This window comes from Entamoeba dispar, genomic scaffold (genome assembly GCF_000209125.1).
Source record: "Entamoeba dispar SAW760 scf_1105229463703 genomic scaffold, whole genome shotgun sequence".
Classification (NCBI taxonomy): Eukaryota; Evosea; order Mastigamoebida; family Endamoebidae; genus Entamoeba; species Entamoeba dispar.
In genome coordinates, this window is record NW_001855825.1 from 94313 (window position 1) to 121355 (window position 27043).

General features: G+C 26.7%; 9 protein-coding genes across 9 annotated transcripts, besides 24 other annotated features; 3 read left to right on the forward strand and 6 right to left on the reverse strand.

Moving 5' to 3' along the window:
• Positions 1-7: 7 nt before the first annotated feature.
• EDI_129110 (DNA repair helicase rad3/xp-D, putative) lies at positions 8-2374 on the reverse strand (the record flags this gene model as incomplete). The annotated part of the gene is made up of 1 exon (XM_001741321.1): positions 8-2374. The coding sequence occupies one exon, from the start codon at positions 2372-2374 to the stop codon at positions 8-10; it is 2367 nt and encodes a 788-aa protein (XP_001741373.1).
• Positions 349-369: a sequence feature (AT_rich).
• A 236-nt stretch (positions 2375-2610) lies between the features above and the next one.
• Positions 2611-2647: a sequence feature (AT_rich).
• A 49-nt stretch (positions 2648-2696) lies between these two features.
• EDI_129120 (5'-3' exoribonuclease, putative) lies at positions 2697-5036 on the forward strand (the record flags this gene model as incomplete). Its single annotated transcript, XM_001741322.1, has 1 exon — positions 2697-5036. One exon carries the CDS (start codon positions 2697-2699, stop codon positions 5034-5036), a length of 2340 nt encoding a protein of 779 aa, XP_001741374.1.
• Positions 5037-5186: 150 nt separating this feature from the next.
• Positions 5187-5225: a sequence feature (AT_rich).
• Positions 5226-5339: 114 nt separating this feature from the next.
• EDI_129130 (uncharacterized protein) lies at positions 5340-5966 on the reverse strand (the record flags this gene model as incomplete). Its single annotated transcript, XM_001741323.1, has 1 exon — positions 5340-5966. The coding sequence occupies one exon, from the start codon at positions 5964-5966 to the stop codon at positions 5340-5342; it is 627 nt and encodes a 208-aa protein (XP_001741375.1).
• Positions 5967-6234: 268 nt separating this feature from the next.
• Positions 6235-6276: a sequence feature (AT_rich).
• A 146-nt stretch (positions 6277-6422) lies between these two features.
• Positions 6423-7022, reverse strand: EDI_129140 (uncharacterized protein; the record flags this gene model as incomplete). Its single annotated transcript, XM_001741324.1, has 1 exon — positions 6423-7022. The coding sequence occupies one exon, from the start codon at positions 7020-7022 to the stop codon at positions 6423-6425; it is 600 nt and encodes a 199-aa protein (XP_001741376.1).
• Positions 7023-7062: 40 nt separating this feature from the next.
• Positions 7063-7107: a microsatellite.
• Positions 7108-7132: 25 nt separating this feature from the next.
• On the forward strand, positions 7133-9292 carry EDI_129150 (uncharacterized protein; the record flags this gene model as incomplete). The annotated part of the gene is made up of 1 exon (XM_001741325.1): positions 7133-9292. The coding sequence occupies one exon, from the start codon at positions 7133-7135 to the stop codon at positions 9290-9292; it is 2160 nt and encodes a 719-aa protein (XP_001741377.1).
• Positions 9293-9334: 42 nt separating this feature from the next.
• Positions 9335-9377: a sequence feature (AT_rich).
• A 612-nt stretch (positions 9378-9989) lies between these two features.
• Positions 9990-10029: a microsatellite.
• On the reverse strand, positions 9995-12093 carry EDI_129160 (serine/threonine protein kinase ppk15, putative; the record flags this gene model as incomplete). The annotated part of the gene is made up of 2 exons (XM_001741326.1): positions 9995-11593; positions 11650-12093. The coding sequence occupies 2 exons, from the start codon at positions 12091-12093 to the stop codon at positions 9995-9997; spliced, it is 2043 nt and encodes a 680-aa protein (XP_001741378.1).
• Positions 11579-11644: a sequence feature (AT_rich).
• Positions 12094-12214: 121 nt separating the features above from the next.
• Positions 12215-12250: a sequence feature (AT_rich).
• A 290-nt stretch (positions 12251-12540) lies between these two features.
• Positions 12541-12642: a sequence feature (AT_rich).
• Positions 12643-12850: 208 nt separating this feature from the next.
• Positions 12851-12882: a sequence feature (AT_rich).
• A 379-nt stretch (positions 12883-13261) lies between these two features.
• Positions 13262-13298: a sequence feature (AT_rich).
• Positions 13299-13329: 31 nt separating this feature from the next.
• Positions 13330-13357: a sequence feature (AT_rich).
• Positions 13358-13798: 441 nt separating this feature from the next.
• Positions 13799-13836: a sequence feature (AT_rich).
• Positions 13837-13925: 89 nt separating this feature from the next.
• Positions 13926-13975: a microsatellite.
• Positions 13976-14284: 309 nt separating this feature from the next.
• Positions 14285-14326: a sequence feature (AT_rich).
• A 498-nt stretch (positions 14327-14824) lies between these two features.
• Positions 14825-15469, reverse strand: EDI_129170 (beta lactamase domain, putative; the record flags this gene model as incomplete). The annotated part of the gene is made up of 1 exon (XM_001741327.1): positions 14825-15469. The coding sequence occupies one exon, from the start codon at positions 15467-15469 to the stop codon at positions 14825-14827; it is 645 nt and encodes a 214-aa protein (XP_001741379.1).
• Positions 15470-15492: 23 nt separating this feature from the next.
• Positions 15493-15571: a sequence feature (AT_rich).
• A 509-nt stretch (positions 15572-16080) lies between these two features.
• Positions 16081-16120: a sequence feature (AT_rich).
• A 56-nt stretch (positions 16121-16176) lies between these two features.
• On the reverse strand, positions 16177-24906 carry EDI_129180 (vacuolar protein sorting-associated protein, putative; the record flags this gene model as incomplete). The annotated part of the gene is made up of 1 exon (XM_001741328.1): positions 16177-24906. The coding sequence occupies one exon, from the start codon at positions 24904-24906 to the stop codon at positions 16177-16179; it is 8730 nt and encodes a 2909-aa protein (XP_001741380.1).
• Positions 18602-18631: a sequence feature (AT_rich).
• Positions 23408-23428: a sequence feature (AT_rich).
• Positions 24907-24933: 27 nt separating the features above from the next.
• Positions 24934-24956: a sequence feature (AT_rich).
• A 220-nt stretch (positions 24957-25176) lies between these two features.
• On the forward strand, positions 25177-26577 carry EDI_129190 (uncharacterized protein; the record flags this gene model as incomplete). Its single annotated transcript, XM_001741329.1, has 1 exon — positions 25177-26577. The coding sequence occupies one exon, from the start codon at positions 25177-25179 to the stop codon at positions 26575-26577; it is 1401 nt and encodes a 466-aa protein (XP_001741381.1).
• Positions 26578-26582: 5 nt separating this feature from the next.
• Positions 26583-26622: a sequence feature (AT_rich).
• A 77-nt stretch (positions 26623-26699) lies between these two features.
• Positions 26700-26742: a sequence feature (AT_rich).
• Positions 26743-26922: 180 nt separating this feature from the next.
• Positions 26923-26982: a microsatellite.
• Positions 26983-27043: the final 61 nt, after the last annotated feature.

Here is a 27043-nt window from a genome sequence, read left to right on the forward strand (position 1 = left end):
AAAACCATTAATTTTGTGTTGTTAATTGTTCTTTACGAATATCATCTAATGTCCATAATGTTTTACCAATCATTTCTTTAATTGGGAATTGAGTATCAAATGAATAACTCATTTTCATTAAGAATTCTTTTGCTAATACAATACTTTGATCAGCAGAAAGGTCAGTATATCTTTTTTGGATAGCATCAAGAATCCATTGTGGCATAGATGCCTTGACATTACGATCATTAAGTTTATATCTTTTATCTGCATATATTACAACTGTATAATCAGTTTTTCCCCTCAGACATTTTCCTAGACATTGATTACAAGTTCTCATAGCATCAAATGTAAAATAATCATCTTTTGAAATAATTTTTTTATTATTAAGATATTCAACTCTTTCTTTAATTGGGATAGGACTTGACTGGAGATATGGAGCTCCTATAATTAAAACAGCTCTAGCAAGATGGTTTGTAAAGTCTATTCCTTCAGATAATCTACCACGTATAACACAAAGTAATACAGCACCTTTACCAGTATGACAAGCTAATTTATAATTTTGGAAAGCAAGAGATGTTTCATAAGCATTTTTTGATTCAATAAATACTAATTTATTTTGTGCAATTGATTCAAATATTTTCATCTCATTCCAATAAGAAATACAAATATTCATATAAGCATAACTTGGAAAGAAACATAAAACACCATCTGGTACTGTTTTAGATAATTCTACAATTAATTTACCATAAGAATGGAGAATTAAACGATCAGCTCTATAGAAAAATTGAGATGAAAGAATTAATGGGTCACTCCGTGCTCCAGCATACTTAGAATCTGCTAATTGAGAAGTAATAGCAATACGGTCAAATCCTTTTGTTACAAATAATGGACAAATTCTTCTTCCTACATTACTTGTTGGTGATCTAATTTGTTTTTCTTCAACAACATTTTTTAACCCAAGAATATTAATATATGTTTTTAATGGACTTAATGTTCCTGATGTAAAAACTATCGAATGAAATCTATTTAATATTGGTTGGATAGCATTTGCTGCATCAACACAAACTAAATTTAATACAGAATGATAATAATCATCTTTATCTATTTTCACTACATCTGGAACATAAGAAAATCCTTCTTGACTAGAACAGAGTAATGCTGCAAAATCTGCTACAAGATATAAGGCATCATAATAAAATGAATCTCCTTTCACATCTTGTCTTCCTCCATATTCATCTCCAAGTGTTTGAATAAGTAAATGAAGTCTATTAGGAATAAATTTAATGATTTCTGGTGTTAAGACTGAAGAATCACATAATCCAGTAACAATATCTTTCACTTGAATTGAGTGTTGTTCCTTAATTCGTTGTTGTTTTTTTGTAGGAGCTTCATGCAATTTCTCTCTAAAAAAATTTACTATTCTTTTCATTAAAAGAACAAATTGACTCGAATTTCTAAAAGTCCCTGGAATAACTTTGTCATAATCAACATCTCCTTCTGATGTTTTCTTTTTTTCATTATAAAAATATGGCTCTCCTTCTTCAATATTATTAGTTAATTCTGAACGTCTAAGACCTTCTACAAGTCGTTTATATTCATTTTCTAAAGGTTTTTTTGATGCTTCAATTGAAAGAAGTTTTGTAAGACGAGCTAATGAAATTGTTGCAAGTTCTATTGTTTCTAATGATAATGTAAGTGTTTGTGCATCAACAACAATATTATCTACATTATGTGCTTCATCAAAAACAAGTAATGTCTGATCTAAATCAATCATTTTACCTATAGTAACATTTTCTTCTTTAGGGTCAAGAATATAGTTATATGTACAAACTATAAATGGTGATTTATAAAAATTTTTTCTTGAACAGAAATATGGGCATTGTCTATGTTGTTTACCAAATTGAACTAATTCATCTATCCCAGCAATGGTTGGTATTTCATCTTCTATTTCATGATAATATGGACATAATCCTTTATCTCTTTTTTCTTGACACAGTAATGGTGCATGTTTACTTTCCCTTACATCATCCAATAAACATAAGTGAGTTCTTGATGCTAGTACAATTGATGGTATTGATAATTTTGTTAATTCATTAAAAACTCGTTTAATTTCATCAATAGTACGAGTACAATAAATTGTATGTGAAATATTACTTCCTTGATTATCCAACAATCCTTTTGCTGCAGTGATAATGCTTACTGTCTTTCCAGTTCCAGAACCCATTTCAATAATAATTTGTTTGTGAGGTGGTTTTTTATTATCTGTAACTCCACTAGTAACTGTTTTAATAAATTGGTATTGTTCTGGATAAATGAATTGATATGGAAAATGAATTTCAATTCCATTAACACTGAAATCTAATGCTTGTTGCTTCTCTTTAACCTCCTCCATTAATCCTATTTTCAGTTCATTTTGTTTTTCATCATTTTAATTTGTTATGTAAACCACAAAAAATAATTGAAAATTGATATATTCAATAACTGTAAATCTTATTCTTCGGAGAAAATAAAGAACGCATAACAACAGACAAAAAACAACCAAAAAAAAAATTGAGAAATACACTGATTTTAAAGAACTTGATTTTTGAGTGAATTAAAAAATCAGAATATTTTAGGATAAAACTTTTCTAAAAATAAATAGTAAAAAATTTTATGTAATATATAACATAAAACTATTTGTATGAGAACTGATAAAATGAGCAAAAGATAGAGCCATGGGAGTGCCTTCATTCTTTGCCTGGCTTACTAAAAAGTATTTCGGGATCACTAACGACTGTAAGAGAGGTAGTTCTATAGAAAATGATGACTTGTCATCTCCAAACCCTAATGGAGTTGAGTATGATAATTTTTATATTGATCTGAATGGGTTAATTCATCCTTGTTATCACCCTACAGACCGACAAACACCAGAAACAAATGTTGATGTATTTGTTTTATTAACTCAGTATATTGATTATATGATAGATATAGTTAGACCAAGAAAACTTTTATATATAGCAATTGACGGTGTTGCTCCACGAGCTAAAATGAACCAACAACGAAGTCGTAGATTTAAGACAGCGTATAATATGGAAAATCAAAGTTTTGAAGAAAAGAAAAGTATCTTTAAAGAAAAACCAGTTGATTCTAATTGTATAACTCCTGGAACTGAATTTATGGAAGCTGTTAGTAAAGTTATTAAAGCCTATATTAAGGAAAGAATGAATTCATCTAAATATTGGAACAGTATCATTGTTATATTTAGTGATTCAAGTGTTCCAGGAGAAGGAGAACATAAAATTATTGATTTTATTAGAAGACAAAAGGATTGTAAAAATTATAATCCATACATAAGACACTGTATGTATGGATTGGATGCAGATTTGATTATGTTAGCATTAGCAACTCATGAAAGATATTTTAGTATTATCAGAGATAAACCATATAATAAAGGAGATAAATGTTATATTTGTGGTGATTATCATTCTCCAGATCATTGTAAAAATTATAATAGAATAGCACCATTAGACCCAATAACAAAACCATTCATTTTTGTTGATTGTCATGTTCTTAGACAATATTTAAATAAAACAATTAAAGTAGAAAAATATGATTTTGAACGTTGTCTAGATGATTTTATCTTCTTTTGTTTCTTAGTTGGGAATGATTTCTTACCTCGTATCCCTTCTTTAGATATTCAAGAAGGAGCAATTGATATTTTGATTAAAATATATCTTAAATTTCTTCCAGAAAATGGTTATATTACCGAAAATGGAACCATTAATATTAAGATAGTTAAAAAATTTTTACATCTTGTAGGTAAAGAAGAGAAACAACTTTTGGTTAACAGAAGATTAAGAAAAGAAAAAGAAGACCAAATTTATTTCGACAAAAGGATGAGAGAATTAGATTATCAAATTCAATCTGCTTTTGAGAATCGAACTGAGGCATTACCTCAACGTAAAACAGAAATTAAAGTAAAGAGTATAAAAGAGGTACAATTAGCAAAAGAGGAATCACAGTTGATAAAAGAAAGTCTTGAGAAAAAGAAACAGGAATTATTTCACCAAATAGAAGAGTTAAAAAATGATGAAATACAATTAGGGGAACCAGGGTACGAAGAAAGATATTACCAACAAAAGTTTCATGTAGAATATAAGAAAGAAAAAAGTCTTGTTATAGAAATTATTGAGTCATATGTTGAAGGACTAAATTGGGTATTTAGTTACTATTATGAAGGGTGTCAATCATGGGATTGGTACTATCCGTATTACTATGCTCCTTTTGCTAAAGACATTGGTAAATTACTTGATCCAGAATTTGAAGTACAATATACACAAGGAAAACCTTTCAGACCATTTGAACAATTGTTATCAGTCTTACCACCTCAATCAAAGCATTGCCTTCCAAAAGAATTTCGTCAATTAATGAATTCAACTTCTTCACCATTAAGTAATTTCTATCCTGAAGAATTTAAAATTGATATGAATGGAGAAAGATCATTTTATAAAGCCATTGCACTGATTGGATTTATTAATCAAAAGAAATTGTTGAGTGTTGTTGAACCAATTGAAAAAGACCTAGGAAAAAAAGATCAACAAAGGAACTCTAGATATGGAAATGCTTTTATTTTCATAGGTAAATCAAATTGGTATTATAGAAAAGACATCCATCAGTTCAAGAAAACAGGCAAAGAAGCATGGAAACAAATAAAAAAAGAAATTAAAACGTATATTTCAAATGATCAAATTGTTCCAATCAAAACATATAAACCATTACATATTGAAAGTAATTACACAAAACACCAATTTGGTGGATTAATTATTCCAGTACGTGGAATGGATTTAGGAAAAGATAAAAGTAAGTGCTATATGTTAGGTTATATTCCACCTCAATATAAAAATGGGCATATCTTTAAAACTAGATACATTGGAGAACCTTTAGAATCACCTCAGTCATTAGATTCTATAAAAGTTAAATCTCAACCACAAAGAAAATCTATTAAACGTCAACGAGATATAAGAGAATATAGATTAATTCCTTTAACCCCAGACAACTCTGAGAAGAAAAAGTAATATTAATTCATTTGTTCTTTGTAAGTTTCAATTTTCATTAATCTACAAAAACTATTTCACTACTATTCGATAATAAGACTAGAAAAAAAAAGTTTTTAAAATGGGAATGGCAAGTTTGAAAGCAGAAATTGAAAAATAATCATCGTCATGATTTATTATTTTTTATCAATAAAGTTAAAAAAAAAAAAACTGATTACATTAAATATGAGTTGAAAAAAAATAGTATTAAACAAAAATAAAAGAGTTAATTTCATTTATAAATCATAAGGCTATGTGAATAATTGAAGAATAAAACTATGTTCATTAATTAATAACAGGGTGTAAATGATTAAACACTTTTGAGATAATTTGGTCATTTTTGTTTAATGTATAAGTAACTCCATATCTAACCAAATCAAAAAATTGATTAGTTAGAATACTTCCTTTTTCAACAACCTCTTCTAATTCAATAATGAGTTTTCCTCGAAAATAAACACGTTGAATCCTTTCAATAGAATCTGTTTTTGATGATTTTCTTGATAATTTTGAATCAAAAAAGAAGCCAAATTCTAAAGCAAGATCAAATAAAAAGTTATGAATAAATATCCTCTTATTTTTCTCAAATCTTCTAAAAGAAGTTGCTTTAGCTATACCATCTTTAATGTCTTGATCATAAATAGGTTTAAATCTTTGTTCTGCTAATTTCATTACCTCAATACTCTCACTATTTAGATGAATAGTCTGAACCTTAGCGCAACACAATGCAACACTACATTGTTTTCTCGGTCTACAAATAGTAATCCCACAAAATTGATTCAATAAAGCAATAAGGATAGACTCTTGATAACATTCTAAATCCTTAATTACTTTTTTTTTGATAATATATTTTAGGTCATTATATTCTTTTCTTCTTGGGGTACTAGAAATTTTACAGCTTTCAGTTAAAGACATACTTAAATGATATATTAAGATTGACTTTGATTTAAATATCTCTTAAACTTTCCCCCAAACAAATATCATATCTTTATTTGACCAATCAAATAGATATTTATTTTTATTTCTTCAAATGAAACTACTATAAATAGTCTTTCCCAAAATAAACTAAATAAAACAACACTTTGAGATATTTTTTAATGGTTTTCTTTATTTATTGTTTTTATATGATTTGAAAATATTTTAATACTCTCTCATCTCGTGTTGGTTTATTTTTAGACTCTTCTAATAATAAACTTTAAAATATCTTTTTAATAAACTATTAATTCTTTCCTTCTGAATCTTTCTCAAGGTTTATTGTTTGTGGAGAATAGTGTCTAGTATTTACTTCATAATGAAACATACCTTAAAATAGTAATTGAATGTTACTAAAACAAATTTATGTTATAGATATCATAAATAGAAACAAATGAATTAGTTGTAAAGACTAGTACAGATTGGACAATGAGAAGATTTTACACAATGGCTATGGCACTGATGCCCACAAGATAATGTGATAATATCTTCTTCTTTTTCTAATTCTTTTTCACAAAAGATACATTGCTCTTTTGGAATAATTTGCAATGAAGAAGATGGCATTGATCGTAGTGGTTGTGTTGGGAGATTATATGAGGCATCATTTATAGTACCAAAATTACCACGATCATAAATACCAAGGTATGGCTCATGAGAACTTCCTGTGTATGGATTTCTTGGATAGATTTGAATAGGGTTTCTTATTCGTGGTTGTGGGAGATATAAATCACCTGAAAAATTCCCAGGGCCTGGATGAAAAGGAATTCTTCCCGATGAAGGTTGTGGAAAATCAATCAAATTAGGTTGTGGGTAATTCTCAAATGATTGGTTGTATGATCTTCTTATCATCTCATTCTCAGGGATTGGTATTTTCTTAAACATAACAAATGGTTGTTCAACTACAAATTCAGAACCACAAAACGGACATATCAAGAATCCTTTATTTCTGTTGTACTTTCTACGGCAATTTTCACAATAATATGTATGTTCAGATGTCATGAAGAATGAAATTTAAGATTGACGTTTAAAAATTTTTAGTAAAATAAAAATAAAATAAAAAATAAAATAAAAAATAAAATAAAAAACTAAAGAAAACCTAATTCTTATTGATGAGTGAAAACCAACCAGCTCCTTGGTGGAAAGATCTTCCTGAAGAAATTAAACCAATCAAAAATGATAACGAGATTGCCAAGAAGAAATTTCAACAAGCCAAAGAAAAATATGAAGCGATGACATCAATTTATGAACAAAAGAAACTTGCAGAACATAATGGTAAATGGATGAGATCATTAATTACAACTGGTACATACAATGATAAAATTAAGGCATTAGCATTAATAGTATCGAGTGGTCCTTTTAATACATATAATTATCTTGTTCAATTACTAGGACATTGCACAAAGAAAAATAGAGATGAATCTGAGTTAGCTATAAGAGCAACAAAAGAACTATTTCAGCAACACCTATTACCAAAACGTTGTTTACTTAATTTTCAACAACAAAATTTTGAAATTGCAACTCCTTATATTCTTTCAAAATATTACTTTGAACATTTATTAAAAAATTCTTATGCACAATTTCTTGAAATTCTTAAAAATGCATCTATGGGAAATGTTAATAAATTTAAACTTACTGCTATTCGTTGTGCAAGTGAATTAGCAGCGTCATGTCCAGAACAACGGTATAAAGCAATATCATTAGTTGTAAATAAATTAGGTGATCTTAATGGTAAAGTTGCAAATAAAACTGATTTTTATATTCAAGAATTATTAAAAAGATATAAAGATACAACAGAAGATATTATCAATGCTATAAGAGAGTTAATTATTCGTCCTAATGTTAATCAAGTTACTATTAGAAGAGGTCTTACTTCACTCAAAAATATTCAATATTCAAAAAATAATCCAGAACAAGCAGAAGCAATGATTAAATTACTTATTGTTTATTTTAAATCATTATACAGTCAAAAAGAAATTGATACTCGTGCTCTTCAAAATGTTATTATTGGAATGAGAAAGTGTGTTAATTATTGTAAAAATTTTAAAGAAATTGAAGAACATCTAACTGATTTATACAAAATTGCTAGAACTATTCCATTTACTAGAGCTTTAGAATGTGTCTCTTTGTTAAATGAAATTGATAGATCAAAACGTTGTAATCGCTTGATTTATGAAAAGGTTAATGAAATAACTGAATTACCTTCAGAAAAACAATTTATTTTCCTTAATATATTGAGAAGTAACTTATTAAAAGAAGAGTCTATTGATGTTATTGCTTCTTTTATTAAAAAGTTATTGATTAAATCATTATACTCTTCACCTTCATTCATTTGTTCTGTACTTGGAATTACATCAGATATGTTAATAAAATACCCTATTCTTAAAGGTTTATTTGATAACGGTGAACTATTAGACGACGATGATGAACATTACCACGATATTGATATTGATGATAATGGTAACCAAATTATCAAAAATGAAGGTGAAAAAAGTCACCATGAATTTGATTGGAATAAAAGAGACCCAGCATACTCAGGTGCTATTAATACAAAATCTTTTGAAATTAATTTATTATTGCATCACTACCATCCAACAGTAAGACAATTAACACAGTCATTAATTAATGGAACTCCAATTCATGTAAATTTGGAAATTTGGGAGTCATTAAGCTCAAAGTTATTACTAGACCGTTTTGCCTTAAAGAAGTTAGTTAAAGGTCAACCAAATGAAGAAGAAGAAAAAACAAATGATGGACATATCTCCTTTGATAAAAAAATTGTTAGTAAAGTCAAAGATGAAAAGAACGATCCTAGAAAGATGATTGTTAATTCTGATGAATTTATTGAGTTAAAAAGAGAAAAGATACCATCAGAACTTTTATTTTTCTTTGATTATTATATTGACAAACACGTTGAAAAAGGTATTGCTGAAAAGGAAGTACCAAATAACACTCAAGAAGAACAAGACGATGACTCTGATGGAATGAGTGAAGACTTGGAAGAAGATGATGACATTATTTATAACGGAAAAGTCTATGTCAAAAAAGAAGAAGAACCTGAAGAAGGTAATCTTGAAGAAATTGAATTCAATGTTAGTAAAGAAAATATCAACAACGAACAAGAAAAGAATGAAGAAGATGAGTATGATTATGACGATATTATGGATCATGAAACTAATGAGCTTTTAGGATTAGATGACGATCAAATTGATGAAGAAGATATGAGTGTTGAAGAGGGTAACGTTATTGATGAAGAAGATGACGTTGATTAATAAAAGCGAATTACAAGTAATTTGATTGATTATTTGTTGGTCTATTTAATAAACATTTAATGACATTTATTTTTTTAATTAATTTGTGTACTTTCTAATTCATTTAAATTATAATAGGAATTGTGATTTCTGTGTCAACATTCCATAATTAATAAAACAATAATGTTCAATTCAAAGAATTTTGTCATTTTAAAAATTTTGAAAGAGAGACATTATTAGATGTGTATTAGTTTAAATTGTGTTATTATGTACAAAGACAGTAATAAGAGTTGTGTTTTATAATATAATATTAATGGTTAATGAATCTAAAGTTATAAATGATTTTAATCAATTTTATTAAAACAGAAGATGCTTTTCGTTCAATTATGATTAGTTCTTGAACTGATGGAGAAACAAAACAATGTATAAATATCTAGTTGGTATAACCTATAGAAGAACACCACAGTTATGATAAGATTTGTTTTTGTTATTTAAAATAATTTATTGAGGTTAATTCAAAATAGGACTTTATAAAGATATAAGAAATAAGAAGTAATTAAATTGAAAATAGCAAAGAGTAATTTCAAGGGTAATAATAAACTAGGACTGAAAATATCTAATATAAACAAAAATTCTATTCAATTACAAATGGATTTGAATTGTTTAGAAGGAGTAGATTAAACAGAAATAAATTAGTACAAAACATAAAATTCTGTGGTTTTGTTATTTCTTCTTTTTATCTTTCTTTTTTTTCTTTTCATTACTACTACTACTGATATCTATATGAATTTTCTTTTTTTGTTTTTCTCCATCAGAATCAGATGTAGATTCATTAATACGTAAAGATACAATTGAGAGTTTGTTAGTATGAGGTTCGTTAATTAATTCTGGAACAAGTTGTTGACTTCTATCATCAGTAGAAGTAGAATTAGGTGAATTACTACCATTACTAGAAGAACCATGTGAAGAATTAAAAGAAGACCTTGGTGATATTTTAGGAGAAAAACGAGGTGAAACTCTAGGAGAATGACTAGGTGTTAATTTACGAAAAAGGTCTTTTATTTTTCCTACTTTTGATTTACGTTTTTCTTTTTCATTATCAAGTTGTGGAGATGAAGACTTTGATCCAGAATTAGGAGATTCAGTTGAAGAAGAAAATTCTTGTTTACCTTCATCAATTATTACAACTTTAACTTGTCTTGGAGTAATAGATTTCATAGTTTGAAGTTTTTTAGGAAAACCACATTTTTCATTAAAAATTTTAATAAAACTTTCTGGTGTTATAGAACCAACATATGGTGATTCAGTAAGAACATTAACAATATGACCATTATAAAGTGCATGCATAAATACTTTATAATACATTTGGTTATCACAAATATTTTCTTCTATACCATTAAAAACACGATTAATATATTCTTTTCCTTTCATTGTCATTACTTTACCATATTCTTTATAAGGAACTTCTCTTAATGGTATTTCATATCCTTCTATAGTTGTTCCTATAATAAATGGATGAGCAAGAGCTTGATCAGGAGTTAAACGATCTTTTGGATTATATACAAAACAACGAAGTAAAAAATCATAAAGTGAAGCACGAATTTCTTTAACTTCATCAACTTCACTTGATCCAACTTTCATTGGATTCTTTTCAATAAGATCTTTAAGAGCATGATATGAAAAATAATGTCTATTTGGTGTAAGTCTTATATTTTTCTCTGCTTCATATTGAAATTGTTCTTTAAATTCATAAACACCATTTTTTAAATTAAAAAATTCTTTTGTTCGTGTTCCATTCTTTAACATTTCATTAGGTAACATTCCTAACATATCTATCATTTTAAATAATAAGTTATATTCACTTGTTCCAGCAAATAATGGAATCCCAAGGAAAAATTCTGCTGCTATACATCCTACAGACCACATATCAATTGCACATGAATAAGGTAACCCTAAAACAATTTCTGGTGCTCTGTAATGTCTTGATTGAATATATGTATTCATTGTGAAATTTTCAAAACAAGCTGATCCAAAGTCAATCAATTTAATGTTTGAAGTAGCACCTTGTAATAAAATATTTTCTGGTTTTACATCACAATGAACTATATTAGCATGTGATAATGTTCTTAATGCTCTTAATAATTGAAAAAGAAATTTTCTAATAGTTCTAATAGAAAACCCTTTATTTTTATTTTCTTTCATAAGATGATATAAATCTTTTCCTAATAATTCTGTAACAATACAAATATGATTATAATACATAAAATGATCTTTCATTGTAAGTATTTTATTATTTTGTCCTTGATCATAAAATGTATTTAACTATATTTATTAATATTTTTTTTTTCTTTTTATGTGTTTAATTTTATTTAACAAACAATCATTAAAACACTTACTTCAATAAGTCCTTGACGAAAATATGCTGTATGATTTTTTAATATTTTTATTGCAACTTCTTTTTCTTTATCTAATAGATCAACACATTTAAATACTTGACCAAATGTTCCTTGACCAAGTGGTTCAATAACTCTATATTTTGTTAATTTAGAAATATCCATTGAACATTCAGGACCTTCAAGAGAAGTAAATGTCCCAATAATATCTCCTTTTCTTATAATCAAATCATTAATTTCATTATCTCGTTGTTGATTTAACATAGGTATAGATGGTGAAGTAATGATAAGTTCTTCATTAGGTAAACATCTATTAAATGTCGTTAGTATTGAAGTAGTTAATTGTTTTGTTATTCCAAAAGTCTTTGGGGATGATTGATTAGAAAGGGGTATTATTTCTATTCTCTTGAAATCACTTCGTTCATTCATTTCTCAATTTAAAATGTATTTTTTTGATGAAGATGACCTTTAGCTTCTTTTCCCGTTTTTTTCCATTCTGATTATTCCTTTTTTTCTTTAAATTTATTTCCAAAACTTAAAATTACACATCAAATTTATAAATAGATTTTTTCTATTTTAATTTTATCGTAAACTATTTGGTATTGTTCTTTTAACTATAACTATAGAAACTTTTGACTCATTTTATTTCTAAAATTAGAACAAATTATTTTACAAATCTCATCTTTTTAAATTATAATATCTTTACTTTTTTATTCTTTTTTCATATTGGAATTTCTTCTGTTTATTATTATTGAAATAGAAGAAATATAAATATATGAATTAATCTTGTGGTACTGTATGCATAATTTGTCAAAATGACAATTTGCATTGGTGTACCACTTCTATGTTTTATTTTTTTTTTAGTTCTTTTAGGTCATTAAATAATATTTTTATCATTTGTAATATATAACATATTTTATTATAAGAATATTTACAATTTTTAAATATCTATTTTATTACCATAATTTTATAATAAATGAATGTTGTCATTTCATTAATTGATAAAACTTTCTTTATTCTTGTTTTCTTTTCTTGATTTGATTTGTTTATAATTATAGATCTGTCCATCTGAATGATGACTTCAAATTTGTTATTCTTCTACAATTAAACATACTTTCTGAATATTCAATCTAATGAAATTCTTTTTTTGTTTGTGTGGATTAAATTATAGAGTGATATATGAGAGTTATTTATAATAAAATTATAATTCTTATTTTTGTACTATTCCTTCAACAAAACATAACCTTCACAACAAGTATTGTTTAAAATTTTCAAATAAGAGATAATATATGGTCTTAAAGTGTTTTAATTATCTTAGATTATTTTTTTTTCTATTGAAGAAATAAAAACTTCTTTGATAAAAATGTAATAAAAGATTAACGTATTTTTCAAATAAGTTGTTATTTTAATTGGTTAGCTAATCTTGAAACTTATCTTATCACTTTGATGTATTTAAAACTCATTATTAAAAATGATTCATGAACAAATTGAGTTATTATCTCAATTTTTTATCTTTGTTTTGTTTAGAGTATTTAGAAAATATAAGAGTAATCCCTTAACAAACAATTACTTTTTTTTTCAATTAATATGTTCTTTGATAAATAATAATATTTTTATCAACTTTATTATTTATTGTTAGTAATTGAAACTAAACTGGAAGAAGTCATTATTATTTAATAAATGTTATTAATTTGGTTTAATTGTTTATTCAGTTACTGATATAATAATGCACAAAATTCAATATTAAATTTAATTCTTTATTACTAAATAACTAATGCATTGATTAACATTTTTATATTTTCATTCTTCTTTTACTCTGCAACAAATAAAACAATCAATGATAGTTTAACAAATACATTGAAACAGTTGGTTTGAACAGTTTATTGTACAAACAACTCTTTGTTATCTATTAATTCTCAAATGGTGTTGATGTTACAACCAATATATAGTATATTTATTGGTTTGATTAAAAATATTGTATATATTATTAGAGTATAAGTATCTTTATTTTCTATTAATTCTATAAATAAGTGTTTGAATAAGTTTTTTAAAAACATAGTATAAACAAGGGATACTAAAGTTAATAAAAAGATTCTGATGATACAAAAACACTTATCTCTTTCAGAATTAACTCATTAATAATATCTATGAAAAATTTAAATTAAAAAAAATGTATTGGTTGTAACTTTTTAATTTCATGAAAGGTACATAATGACTTGTTAATACCATATCTCAACAACTTTTGATTGTATTTAACAACTATTACTATAAATTACATTATGTTATATTACTTCATACTAAATTAAATTACCCAAAAGAATTTTCAAATATTTTGGAAACCTTCTTCTATCTTTAATACTAATTAAAACCATTATCAGTTTCTTCAACAATTATTGTATCATATAACCATTTTTTTATAAAGTAACAGTTAATCAAATGATGCTAAATAATGAATAACAATATAACTTATATCAAATCAACACATAATGCAATGAATTTAAAAAGAATGATTATTTTTACTCCTAAGTTTCATTGAGAAGATAACAACATCAACTAGATAGTTAGTCTGTAAGTTTTAGTAATAAAAAACCTTCAAAAACTAGCTAAAACAAGACAGTTCTTAATTATTTTATCTTATTAAAAGGTTAATTTAAAATAAAAACGATAAAGAGTTATACAGAAAAATAAATTTTTGAATAGATGAAACAATACAAAGAAATGATGATAATCTCATTTATTAAATGAACGTTATACCACTACGAGACCTTAATAAATAAGAGCATGATTTATTTTAAGTTTTATAAGTTTGATGACCAATAAAAATAAACTTAGGACAGTTGCAAAAGAGTTAAATTAGATTATCTAATCATAACATATAAAATACTTAAAGTGAACGCTATCTTCATGAGCCAAAGAAATTAATTAAATCAAAACAACACTGAACCTCTTTGAATAACAACAAGTTTAATAAAATGTTTTCCATACTTACTAATACAAAGAACAACATTCAAACTATAAAATTATAAAAAGAAGTGAATTAAATTTGGTATATTTCTTAGAACAACAATTCTTTTTAAAAAGAAGTTGTCATAACAAGTACATCTAGTAAAGTTTTTTATTTCTGACAATAACAGAATTAATAAAAAGAAACAAAATAAATTCACATATAATAAATTGTGCTAGTTTGTTTTTCTTTTGAAACCGTTGAAGCAATGCCATGTCCTGGTAAAATAATTGACTCAGGTTTAGTGTTATTTAAAACACTTAAAACACTTAGCTTCAACTTAGCAGTATCTCCACCTGGAAGAACAGAACTTCCTACATTTCCATTATAAATTGTATCTCCAGTTACTAAAATTTTTGGCTCTTCAAAATAAATGCAAATACTACCAGGAGAATGCCCAGGTGTATGTAACACAACACCTTCATACTGTCCTACATAAATACGGTCTTGGTCTTCTAAAATTCTTTTTACAGTTGGAAGTGGTTGTAACTGAAGACCAAATAGCATTGCCTGTAATGGAGCAATGTTATATAATTGAAGGTCTTGAGAATGAAGAGAAATTGGGGCATTTGTTTTTAATACTGCTTGTTCTAGTCCAGCTATGTGATCAATATGGCCATGGGTACAAACTATTTCAGTGCATTTTTTTAATCCATGTTTGTCAGCATCATTTAGAGCAGATGAAATATCACCTCCACAGTCAATAAGAATAAACTCTTGTGTTGATGTGTCTCCAAGAACAATGCAATTAGCCAAGAACATCCCAGTGGGATGAAGGGAATAATAAAATGATGATTTCATTTAATGGTTTTGAAGTTATGAAGTTTTTTATTTTTATAATTATATTTGTTTTATATAACATATTATTGGAATATTTTTATAATTAGAAGATTTATTTATTTAGTCAATGAGTTTCATTACCTGATTGTATATTCCTTTAGATGTGTTTAAATAATGAGGCAATGAAACTGTGTTAGCCATATGTGTAAACCAATATAAAGATAATTTTCCATAAATGGAATTTCCATAGTATTTCTCTTTACTAGTATTGTTCGTTGTTTAACTGTATTAAAAGAAATACAACGAACAAAACCTTTTTAAAGAAATAACAAATACTTTATACTTTTATTTAAACACTCTAAAAAATGATGGGCATTTGTTAAAGCTCAAATCTTTGATAAAAATGTCATAAAACCATAATACACTCTTTCTTTTATTCATAATGTAATGATGGACTCAATGAAATATATTTTATTGTTTTAAGGAATAATAAAGAGGTATTGTATTTTATTATTCTTCTGTCCTTATCATAAAAATAAAAATTGAGCTTATCTTTCCAGATAAGACTAACACTTTCTCAGTTTTTGTACACTAACAGAATGGATAATAAGTAAAAAGAAGAAATAAAGAAGTAAATTAATAAATTATAAAAAATAGAATATTTTTTTTATTCTCATTATCAGTTTAATAAGGATAATAAAAGGAATGAGAACAAAATAAAATGTAAATTATTTCAAAGTAACTAAGTCAGAAGCAAATTCTAAAAATAGTTTACATTCAGCAGATGTTGTGTTAATTGTTAACTTTGATTCTTTATTAAATTGATTGCATTTCATAAATAGTCCATCAGGTGTTTTAGTAATAGTTATAAGAGAGTAATGATATGGATTTAATTTTCCTTGAGAATAAACAATAAAACGTTTCTCAGCAAGGATCCACGTTACAGATCCAGTTGAGATATAAGAAGTAATTATATTTCCTAAATTATCTTCTCTCATTTTTCTTGATAAGAATGCTTCATTTCTATCATATAGTTTTAATGAATATTTTGGATTAATTGTTCTGATATCTCTAATTCTTTCTATTTGCATTTTACCAGTACTTGCCCTAACACCATCAGCCGTCTTTGTAACAAGATCAATTGTACCTACAATTGGTTTAGTAACAAGTCCAACAAATCCTTTACCAACTCCACTAATAAAACCAGTAATTCCTCCATCAATAGCCCCTTTAATTGGTTGGTATACTACTCCTGTAATTCCTTGGAAAACACCACTTGAGAAAGCAACAAATCCTTTACGAATTCCATCTCCAGTACTTTTAGCCCGTTTATCAGAATTACGTTTTTCAATATAAGCTTTATCAAAACTAAATGAAGCAACAAATGTTGATACAGAACCAGTTATACCAGATATTGATGATGCTGCTCCATGGGTTGCGTTTTGAGCTAAAGAAGAAACACCATTTATCATTCCTTTTCCAAAAGAACTCACTGAGATAGTTAATCCTTGTGCAGGTTCATAAAAGAAATCATGACACCCAGTAGAAATATCATTCAATAATCCTCTTGGATTACCTAAGAATGAAGAGTATGCAACAAGAAGAATTGCTTGATTAATAATTTGTTTATAATAATGTTCCACAAATATTTGTTTTAATGAAGATAAATCACCACTAACATTCTTTGCAACAGTTGCATTTAATTTGATTGTTGAATCTCTAATATTTAATAATGAGGAACCTAACGCATGTAATACAGCAGTAAAAGCATTATAAGGAATAAGTACAAGATGACTTGGTTGCAAATTGCATGAGAAATAAAGAACAATTGGTTGAAGGACTAATGAACGAATGAATGTATAAATATTGCTATTCATAGGAGGAATGCCACGAGTAAGTTGTTTCTGGTTTTCTTTTAATTTGAAATGCAAGGATTTGAAGAACTGATAGAAATCAAAAATAAACTTACTTTCTACTGCTACTGTTACTGGTTGAACTAAAACATTAATGAATGGGAAGTAGAAAAAGTTTTGACTTGTTTCACTTTGAATGATTTGAGTTGAGAAATGAATTGCTGGTAATGATGTCTTTTGAATAGATAAGAATACTTCTTCTTGGGTATTAACCTCATCACAATCAATCTGAACATCTTGAACATCACATACTACTTCAGAATATTTTGCGTTAATACGAACATTTGCTGTTAAATTAATTAATCTCGCATAACACAATTCAATCCGTCGTTGATCAATAATATCAATTCCAATAGTTGGTGCTTTAAATGAGAAATTAATAATTGGTACTTCAAAAGCCCCAGTACTACTAAGATCTGAATTGTTTGATAAAATAAATAATGGGCATTCTCTCATAACTTTTAGTTGATCACAAGTAAATGTTAGTGTTGTTATACCATTTATAATGAAGGTATATGCAAAGAATAAGGTTTTACCACTGATAATTGGTCCATAAAACTTTAATTTTTTTAGTGAATAACTAACATATTTATCTTTTAAGAATGGTGCACAAATAACAATATGGTCAATATCAATAATGTTATGAATATTTATTGTTGCTTCTGAATGAGGGTCAACAGAAGTAGATAAACCTGAGTTATCTGTTTTACTCCACAAATATTGAATAGGTACATCAGTGTCATTAACTATTTTATTCTTACATTTTAATGTTGTTTCATTTTCAATAACAACACACTGACCAACTCCATAATTTCTAACTGAAATAAACAAATTAACTCGGTTATTAAAGTCAGATGATTGAATTAAAGAAACACCACAACTACTTCCAGATATACAGGTAAATAATTCAGAATAAGGACCTTCTTTATTACAAGCAAGTGTAAATGAAGGGACAATATCACTACTTTTAGTTGGAGGTAGTATCAATGGTAATATCTCAATTTGATTTTGTTGTGATTCGGTTATTGTACTAGTTTGATTTGAACATTGAATAAAGAGTGGACGTCCTGTAGTATTAATTATATGATATGCATAAGTGATAGTAATAATTTTAATTCCTTGAAATTGTGAATTACTTGATAACTCCAAATGAATATAATTTGTTTTCTTCTTTCCATTAATACAAAGATCACCTGATGTAATTGATTCTGACTGAAGTGACTCAGATATTCCTTCGCACATAATTAATTTTAAATTACATTTATTTAATGTTAATACTTCTCCATTTCCTAAAGGTTGTAATAATATCTTATTACTTCCAACACAAGCAAAAATATTTTCATCTGTTTTATTATAAACTAAGAATTCACTATCAATAACACAATCTCCTTTGTTCCATCGAGCACGTATTGTTGTACCATTCTTTAATTGATAGAAATCAATATCTGAATAATTAATATCTCTTGTGTTAATAGATATAGTTGACCCTTCTCCATCAAATTGAATCTTTTTACCTAAATTTTTGAATAGTTTCTTTGTTTGACAAGAACCAATGTTATATGTTTCTTCTTTATTTCCAATATAAATTGTTCGTGGTAATAAATTCGTTATACTGAATGCATATCGAATATCAATTTGGAAATCATTAATTTCAGCATCTTTATATTCATAGTCAGTAGTCACTTTCTCAACTTGAATAAACATTGTTTTCTTTGTATCTAATGGAATTAATGTAGTTTCTTTTAACTCATCACTATTAATCACAACAGATTGTTTTTCAATAACAAGAGTGATACTTTCTTTTATAAATTCTTGTGGAATTGGTTTAACCTCTCCTTTTTCAAGAATTAATACTTTACTTAAATTTCCTTTATTGAGCCTAATCTCAAGTGGAATGTCTAATGAGTTTTTAACAGTTTTACATGTCATAAGATATACTAACTGAGATCCATCTGTATCATATATCATTTTACTGAAGAAATAGACTTTATTTTGTAATACATGAAGTTGTGTAATAGTTGTAGTTAATGGAATTTTAATATCTTCATTTCTTATTCTTAATGTAAATTCTTTAATGTGTTTTCTTTTTGCTTCTAGTGGTAATTCTACTGTAGTGTTTGATAATAATTCCACATCTGATGTTCCATTTATTTTTGCATATAACTTTGATGACGTAGTAGTCATTTGATTAATAATTCTAACTGGTTTATATTCTCCAACACCAAGAGCATTTTGGTTAAATTGGTCAATTTCTTTATAAACATCAAAGAAACTATCAAGAACCTCTTTTGTTACTGAGATATCGAAAACATTTCCAAAGCCAGTATTTACTGATAAACACAATCGTGGCTCTCCATGAACAATATCACATACAGCTCTAATAATAACATCAGCCTGAATATGGTCAAAGACTTTTTCATATTCACCAAACTTTTCATTAAAGAAATCAAATGATATTAATGGTGCAATATTAATGATAATATCATCATTATAAGAATATAACTTTGTTTCTGCTTTAACTATAGTAATTTTATATAGTGGAGATAATATTACTGGATGGTTAAGAATTAAATCAAAGTTACTAATTCCAAATGTACTTTTAATATAAATATCTTTTCCTTTAATTCTTAATGACGGAGGGTTATTCAATAAAGTGGCTAATGTCACTATTTTCTTTGTCTGAGGTCGGTCTTTTAATTTTTTCATAATACATTCAAAAATTTTCTTTAAAGTCTTTCCACATCCTAGTAACATCTTAAGATCATCAAATGAAAAGATAAATTTTCCTGGTTGGAAAATGCACTGAGTTGATGCTTCAATTAATTTCTCAGATAATAGAATTTCTCCATGGAAACTTAAATCAAATCCTTCATTTAAAATAACACCTTGATACGTTAATTCTCCATTCTTTGCTTGACAACTTTTCCATTCAGCTTTATTAATTGTAAAAAGGAAATTACTTTTATTATTCTTTTTAATAGTAACTTGTCCAGCACCATTTGCTTGCATTAATAGATATGGAGTATTAATATTTTCATCATCCATAACAAAAATAAAACTTATATCACTTACAATAATGGAGAAAATAAACCAATTTAAATCACTTTCTTCAACTATTTCTTTAGGGTGAATCTCTTCAAATGAAGAGAGAAAGATGGTTGAATCTTTTGTAATATCTAAAGTTGATAATTTATAGTTATGGTGTATATCAAAAGGATATTTACCAATAAGTATTGACTGTCTAAGTAATTCATCACATAAATATTCAATTTGATGTTCTGAAATGTTTAACTTCTTTTTAAGTTGTTGGAATATTTCATTTCCATCCAATGTTTTTGAAAAATTTTCACTTGCTTTAAGTTCAATTTCTTTACTCGTTCCATTGTTTACAATAATTTCAATAATATCTAATACACTCATTCTAACCGGTTTCTTTTTCTTAACAAATTGTTTTTTTTCATGCACTGTTGTTATTTGTGGTGTTAAATCAATTCCAATTAATGCTAAGTCACCGATTAATGATGGAATAATTACAACTGATAAACTATCGATATTACTTTGACAAAATATTTGTAGTGTTGGAATATACATATCAATTGATGTTGATAAAAATGGTGTTTCTTTAAGTTTACCTAATAGCCTATGGAATCTACCTTCTGCAACTGGTCTGGCATCTTCAATTATAATATCTTTTACTTCAATCTCTCCTTCTAAGTAAAGGTCTTTAGTAATTTTTATATTAGTTTTAATTCCATTAATACTAGCCAATGCAACATTATTAATATCTCCAAACATTACTTGAATAGAAGAAACGTTAATGTCCATTAAAAAATTATATTCTTTCTCCTTTCTAGTACTTCTATCTAGATTTTGTGTATATTCTTCACTTTTAATTTCTCTTCTTGCTCTTGTTGTTTTAATATGGTCAAAAAGTTTCATAAGAGTTTCGATATCTAATTTCTCTTTCACCGCAAAGAAATAATCAATAAGAAATTTCACTTGTTTTGCTTTAATATTAACTTGGAGTAATTGATTAACGATACATTCTACTTTTGTATTTCTTTTAACTTCTTCTTCTATTTCCATACTTGTTTTTTCATTACAATTAATAGATAAATTACTTATAATTGGAATAACCTCACCTTTTTGAGTTGTAGTAACATTACATTTATCTATTTTTAATTCAATTTCTTGATTAATTTTATCTTCAATCACATTGATTAATGAACTAATAATAATAATTCCAGCTGATGCATTTACTGAATAATTTCCACTAGAATAATCTTTAAATAAACGAATATGTGGAGAATTTAATTCAATTTTTGGATTAAACAAAGTAACATTATTTAATCCACCTCTTGATTTAATTGCAATACTTTTTACTATAGTTTTAAAATTGTTAGAAAAAGATATAAATCCTCTTACTATTTGTTTATGGATTTGTTCTAGATCAATGGATTTAATTATTGAATCACTTCCAATAATTTTTAATGATCTTGTAATAAATGATGGACAAATAAAGCACTGAACCATATTTAGTTTCATAAAGATATTGTGAATAATTAGGTTTTTTGTTGAAAGTTTCATTCTTGTTTGATCATATCTCATAGTAAGTAATTCTTTTCCTTGATAAATTAATACTGGTTGTTCTTTATTACTAACAACATCATATTCAAAAATACATGCTTGACGTATCGATAGATCAATTGTTGGTGATCCTTTCCATTGAAGTCCAGTTTCAATACCTAGTACTTTCATATTACAAACCATATCATCACTATCTTCAATTAAACACAATCCACATTCTTCAACACTAACTTTCAACTCTACTTCAATTTTCCTTTTAAGTTCATTTAAAATATTATTTCTTGAACTTTGAATTGAACTCTTCTCTTTAATAGATTCACTTTTCTTTATAACACCATTCTTTGTATTTATTTCATCCTCAATAACTATAGGTTCTTTTAATGTTAATAAACCTTTTCTTATTGTTTTTCTTTTATCTTCTATACTTCTATTATCTAATTGATATGAAAATAATAAACTCATTCCGTATTTAATTAGTTCACTAATAACTTTTGGTTGAATAGCTACTCTCATTCTTCCAATTTGAATTACTCCTTGAACACTAATTAACTCTTGTCCCCATCCAACATGAATATTAGCTAAATAACATTGACTACAATTTTCTAGTTTACTACTAAAAATAAATGGAATTTGTGGTTTCCTATTAACATGATCTTCTAATTCAATACTACCAATTTCTGCTTTACAATCAAATCCATTTGCCTTAATTCCTACATCAAATCCAACTTTTTCAACAACTAATTTAGTTACCATTTTCTTTTCTGAACTATCACCAATTTGTGCAATTCCAACTTCAAATCTCTCTAAATTTGCTTTAATATGAATTGACTCAGTGGCAACCCTCTTTAATAATGCCTTAACCATTCCTCTTTGTTGTTTTAAAAATTCAACATCATCTAATGACAGTTCTTGTTCATATTGTTTAGGAACAATTATTTCATCCCACCCATCTGTATACTCTTTAATATATTCCTTTATAAGATCAATTTTTGCTTTACTTATTTTTGAGACAAATGGTTTAAATGATGCAATGATATCAATAAATGGTCTATTTGGTTCACCAACTAAAACTTCTCCATTTCCACTAATTTTTTGTATAATATAATTAGCATCTTCGTCAGTACAACTATTATTCTTAAAAGAAGGATATGACGCACATGAAACATCATTAAGAATATAAATAAACTTTTGTCCAATAGGATTTTCTATAGTAACAATATGTATTTGTCCTAACTTCATTTTAATAAAAGGTGATTCTTTGTCATTAAAAAATAGTGGTAATGTGATTGTTGGTGCAACAACTTCAACGTCTAATTGAATTGTTGTTTGATGATCCGTTACAAAATCACCCAGTCTGTGAGTTGTTATTTGATAAAATTTAGTAAGTTGTTGCTCTAGAAAATATTTAACTTGTGAAAGACTAATTTGTTCAGGTAACATAAAAAATTGATAGAGATTCATTAATAATATTTTATTAATACATAACTCTGTTCCTGCAACACGTACATTAATAATAGCATCTGGACCACTTATTGGACGATCAATTGTACATTTAACTAATGGCAATTCTTCGACACTTTTCTTTAAAACGTCTGGATGAGCAGAAATCTTTTCATTAATTGAAGCATAATCACAGGTAATACCAACATGAAATCCTTTTCCATAGACAATACATTTAAAATCAATTCTAGATGCAATAACACTTAAAATTGTTCGACTTTGATCATTATTATTTAAACTAATTTCTCCAAATTCTAATTCAGCTTCTATGTGTAAGACTTCTTCTTTATCATCAATTTTAGTTTCATTACTATCGAGCATTTGACAAAGAGCGTCTATTTCTTCTTTTTTCATTCCCATCATTTTCTTTTTCCATCCTCCAGTAAAACTAGTAGCTACTTTTTTCAATGCTTTTTTTCTTAAATAAATAACTTCTTCTTCTCTTAATTTATCATCCATTCTTTTAACTTCTTCAAGGTCTTTAGTTTTATTATCATTTCTCCATTTTATATAAACTTCTATATATTTTTCTTCAATTGACTTAATAAGATCTTCTCTTATTCCTTTATTTTCCTCATTCATTCTTTTCTTTTTAATAGCCTCTACAGCAAATTTCCACCATGCCTTTTCATTTCCTAATACCCTTTTTTGTGGTCTTATTCCAAGGAATTTAATTGCTTGGGCATACTCAGATAATCTACCAATAACACTTAAAAATTCTTGATATTGCATTTGGGTTAATACCCCTTTAAATATTGGTGCTTTGATATAAGCACGAATTTGTTTATAATGTTTTTGAATAAAATCAATAATAATAGTTAATTCTGAAATAGTGGTGATAATACTTTTCTTTGGTATTGGATCATTAAATTCTAAGTTTCCTTTTCCAGCATAAAGAGATGCAGTTACAATTACTGCTTCTTTTCTAGTAATTCCATTTGGTTGTTCTTTTGCATTTGTAAAAGTAATTTCATTTATTTTAACTCCAATATAATCATCATTATCTTTATATTTAATATGAACATTAGTAACTGAAACAATAAGTCCTTCTAATAACTTTCTTATTAATCTAACTTTAGTTCCAGGTTTTCCATCAGTAAGTTTAGTAAATGATTCAAATTCTTCAATACGTTCTAATTTTCTTTTTAACTCTTTTTCAATGGCTTCTTTTTGGTCATAAGTAAATTCTTTTTGAGGAATACATAATGCAATAACATTATCAATATCTATTTGAACTTTTAAATCAAATAGACTAAGTAACTTAACGTGAAGTTGTTGAAGATTTCCAGTAGTAATATTAATTGGTAAATTTAATCTATTAAATGCATCACGTCTTAACGATAAATTATTAAGAGTAACCTCTCCTTTTGCTATACTTAATTTTAATGCATCAGGATTTAATTCAATGTATTGTCCTAATAAAGAAGTAAGTGCCTCAGCAACAAATGAGTCCAACATTATTGATTTCAAAGTTCTTTTCTTTAGTTTTTAAAAAAAATTTATTAAATGTCATTCACTTAATTATTCATACTCGTTGCTTTGAGAACTCATATCGTTAGGGCTTAGATTAATCATCACTTCTTGAATTATCTTTATCTTGTAAAGTTTCTTTTTATTTTTGATTTTATGAAGAAAGAAATAACATTTTTAGTTATATATCACATTTTAGAGAAAAGAGATAAATAAATTTTGGGATTTAGAACTCAAAAATTTATTGAATCATTTTTCATGTCAATTCCAATAAAAAATATACCTAGATTCAGAATTCCACAAACAACAGAACCAAAACGATCAAATAGCACAAAACCAAAATCTCCTATTCACCAACAACAAACATTCTATCCAATGCATCCTACACAAAGAAGAATACCTAACACACAATATTTCCACTCTCAAACAGCCGGAAAACATCCAGGCATACCTCAAGGAAAACCAACTATGAACCAAATCCCATCAAAATTAACTTTCCAAAATTCTGGATATCCACAATCAATTCCTCCTAATTTTAATGAAATATTACAAGGACCTCTTACATTACAACAATCACATCGATTTGAATTAATACAACAGAAGAGATTACTTCAACAACAAGTTCAACAGCAACAACGAATGCAAGGAATGCAAGGTAAACAACCTATCATGCACAACCCTCAAATGAATATTCAAAGAGTTGCAATACCACAACAAATTCAACAACAACGAATGCAAGGAATGCAAGGCAAACAACCTATCATACACTCAACTCAAGTAAATGCCCAGAGGGTTGCAATGCAACACCAATATCAACAAAGGAGTATGGCAACAATATCTACTCCTGCACCACGTCCTATTCAACCACCACCAATCACAACAAGTATAACTCAATCACAACAATTTGTTTCTGCACCACCTGTTCCAGAACTTAAGATAGTTCCAATGAAAGAAGAATATAAACTAATTGTAGAAAGATTAGAACATAAAAATTTCTTAACTCTTAGTGAATTAAAACGAAGAATGCAACAGTTTTTGGCTAAACGAAACCAAAAAATGGAAATTGAGGAAGGGGTATTAGAAATTATATCACAAGCCACATACATGAGAATGCTTGAATGTGTAGAAAAAGTTGGAGAAGCAGCTGAGTGTAGAACTGATGCTGAGCGATGTGAATTTGACATTGAAATAGGAGGAATGGATATTGGAGAAAAATTACGAAATAATTTGAACATTGAACAGAAAGTCAGAAAAAGAGAAGTAGATGATGCTAAAAAACCTGATGAAGAAGAAGAAACTGACCACATGCAAAACTTTTATGATCGTATTGATGCAAGACTGTCCAAGAAAAAGAAACAAGTTATTCAACAACGAGCACCATCATTTGATCCTGTTAAAATGAATAGAGTTAAAAGATATAAAGAGTTAATTAATAAAAGAGAAAGAGGAGAAGCTTTATCTAAAACAGAAATGGCATTTTTAGATGATAATCAAAAAAGGGTTGAAGACGATATTAAGATGCTTGAAGAATTAGAAATGGAAAAGAAAAGAATGTTGATTAAACTAACACTAAAAGATTATATATTTGCTAGACATGATATTGGTAAAGGAGCAATGAATCGTACAGAATTGGCTGATTATAGAAAACAATCAAATTGATTATGTTATTTTATGTTATTAAAATAAATTTTATTTTAATAATAACACTCATTCATTTATGTAGAACTTCTTCTTAAAAAATTATAGATGATTTAATTAATTTGTTTCCAATTCCATAGAAGTTTAAATTTTTAATTGTATTTGTTTAAGTTTATTTAAAATTAAGTAAATCCTTTTCATTGACAAATAAATTCAAAAAGATAATTTATGTCATTATTCCCAAAGAAGAAAATAAAAAACTAATAATTAGATTCTAGTCAATACTCATTCAAATATAAATGAGTAATAATTACAACTTGTTAAAACAATATTCAGGTATTTTACAAGAAAATGAATATCATTTTTAAAATAAAGATATTGAAAAGAAAAATATAATAAAAAAGAAGAATGAAAAATAAAAATAAATAAGTTCTATTTTTCGTTATTTATTTATTTGCTTCTTTTTATTTAATACAAACTCTAGGAA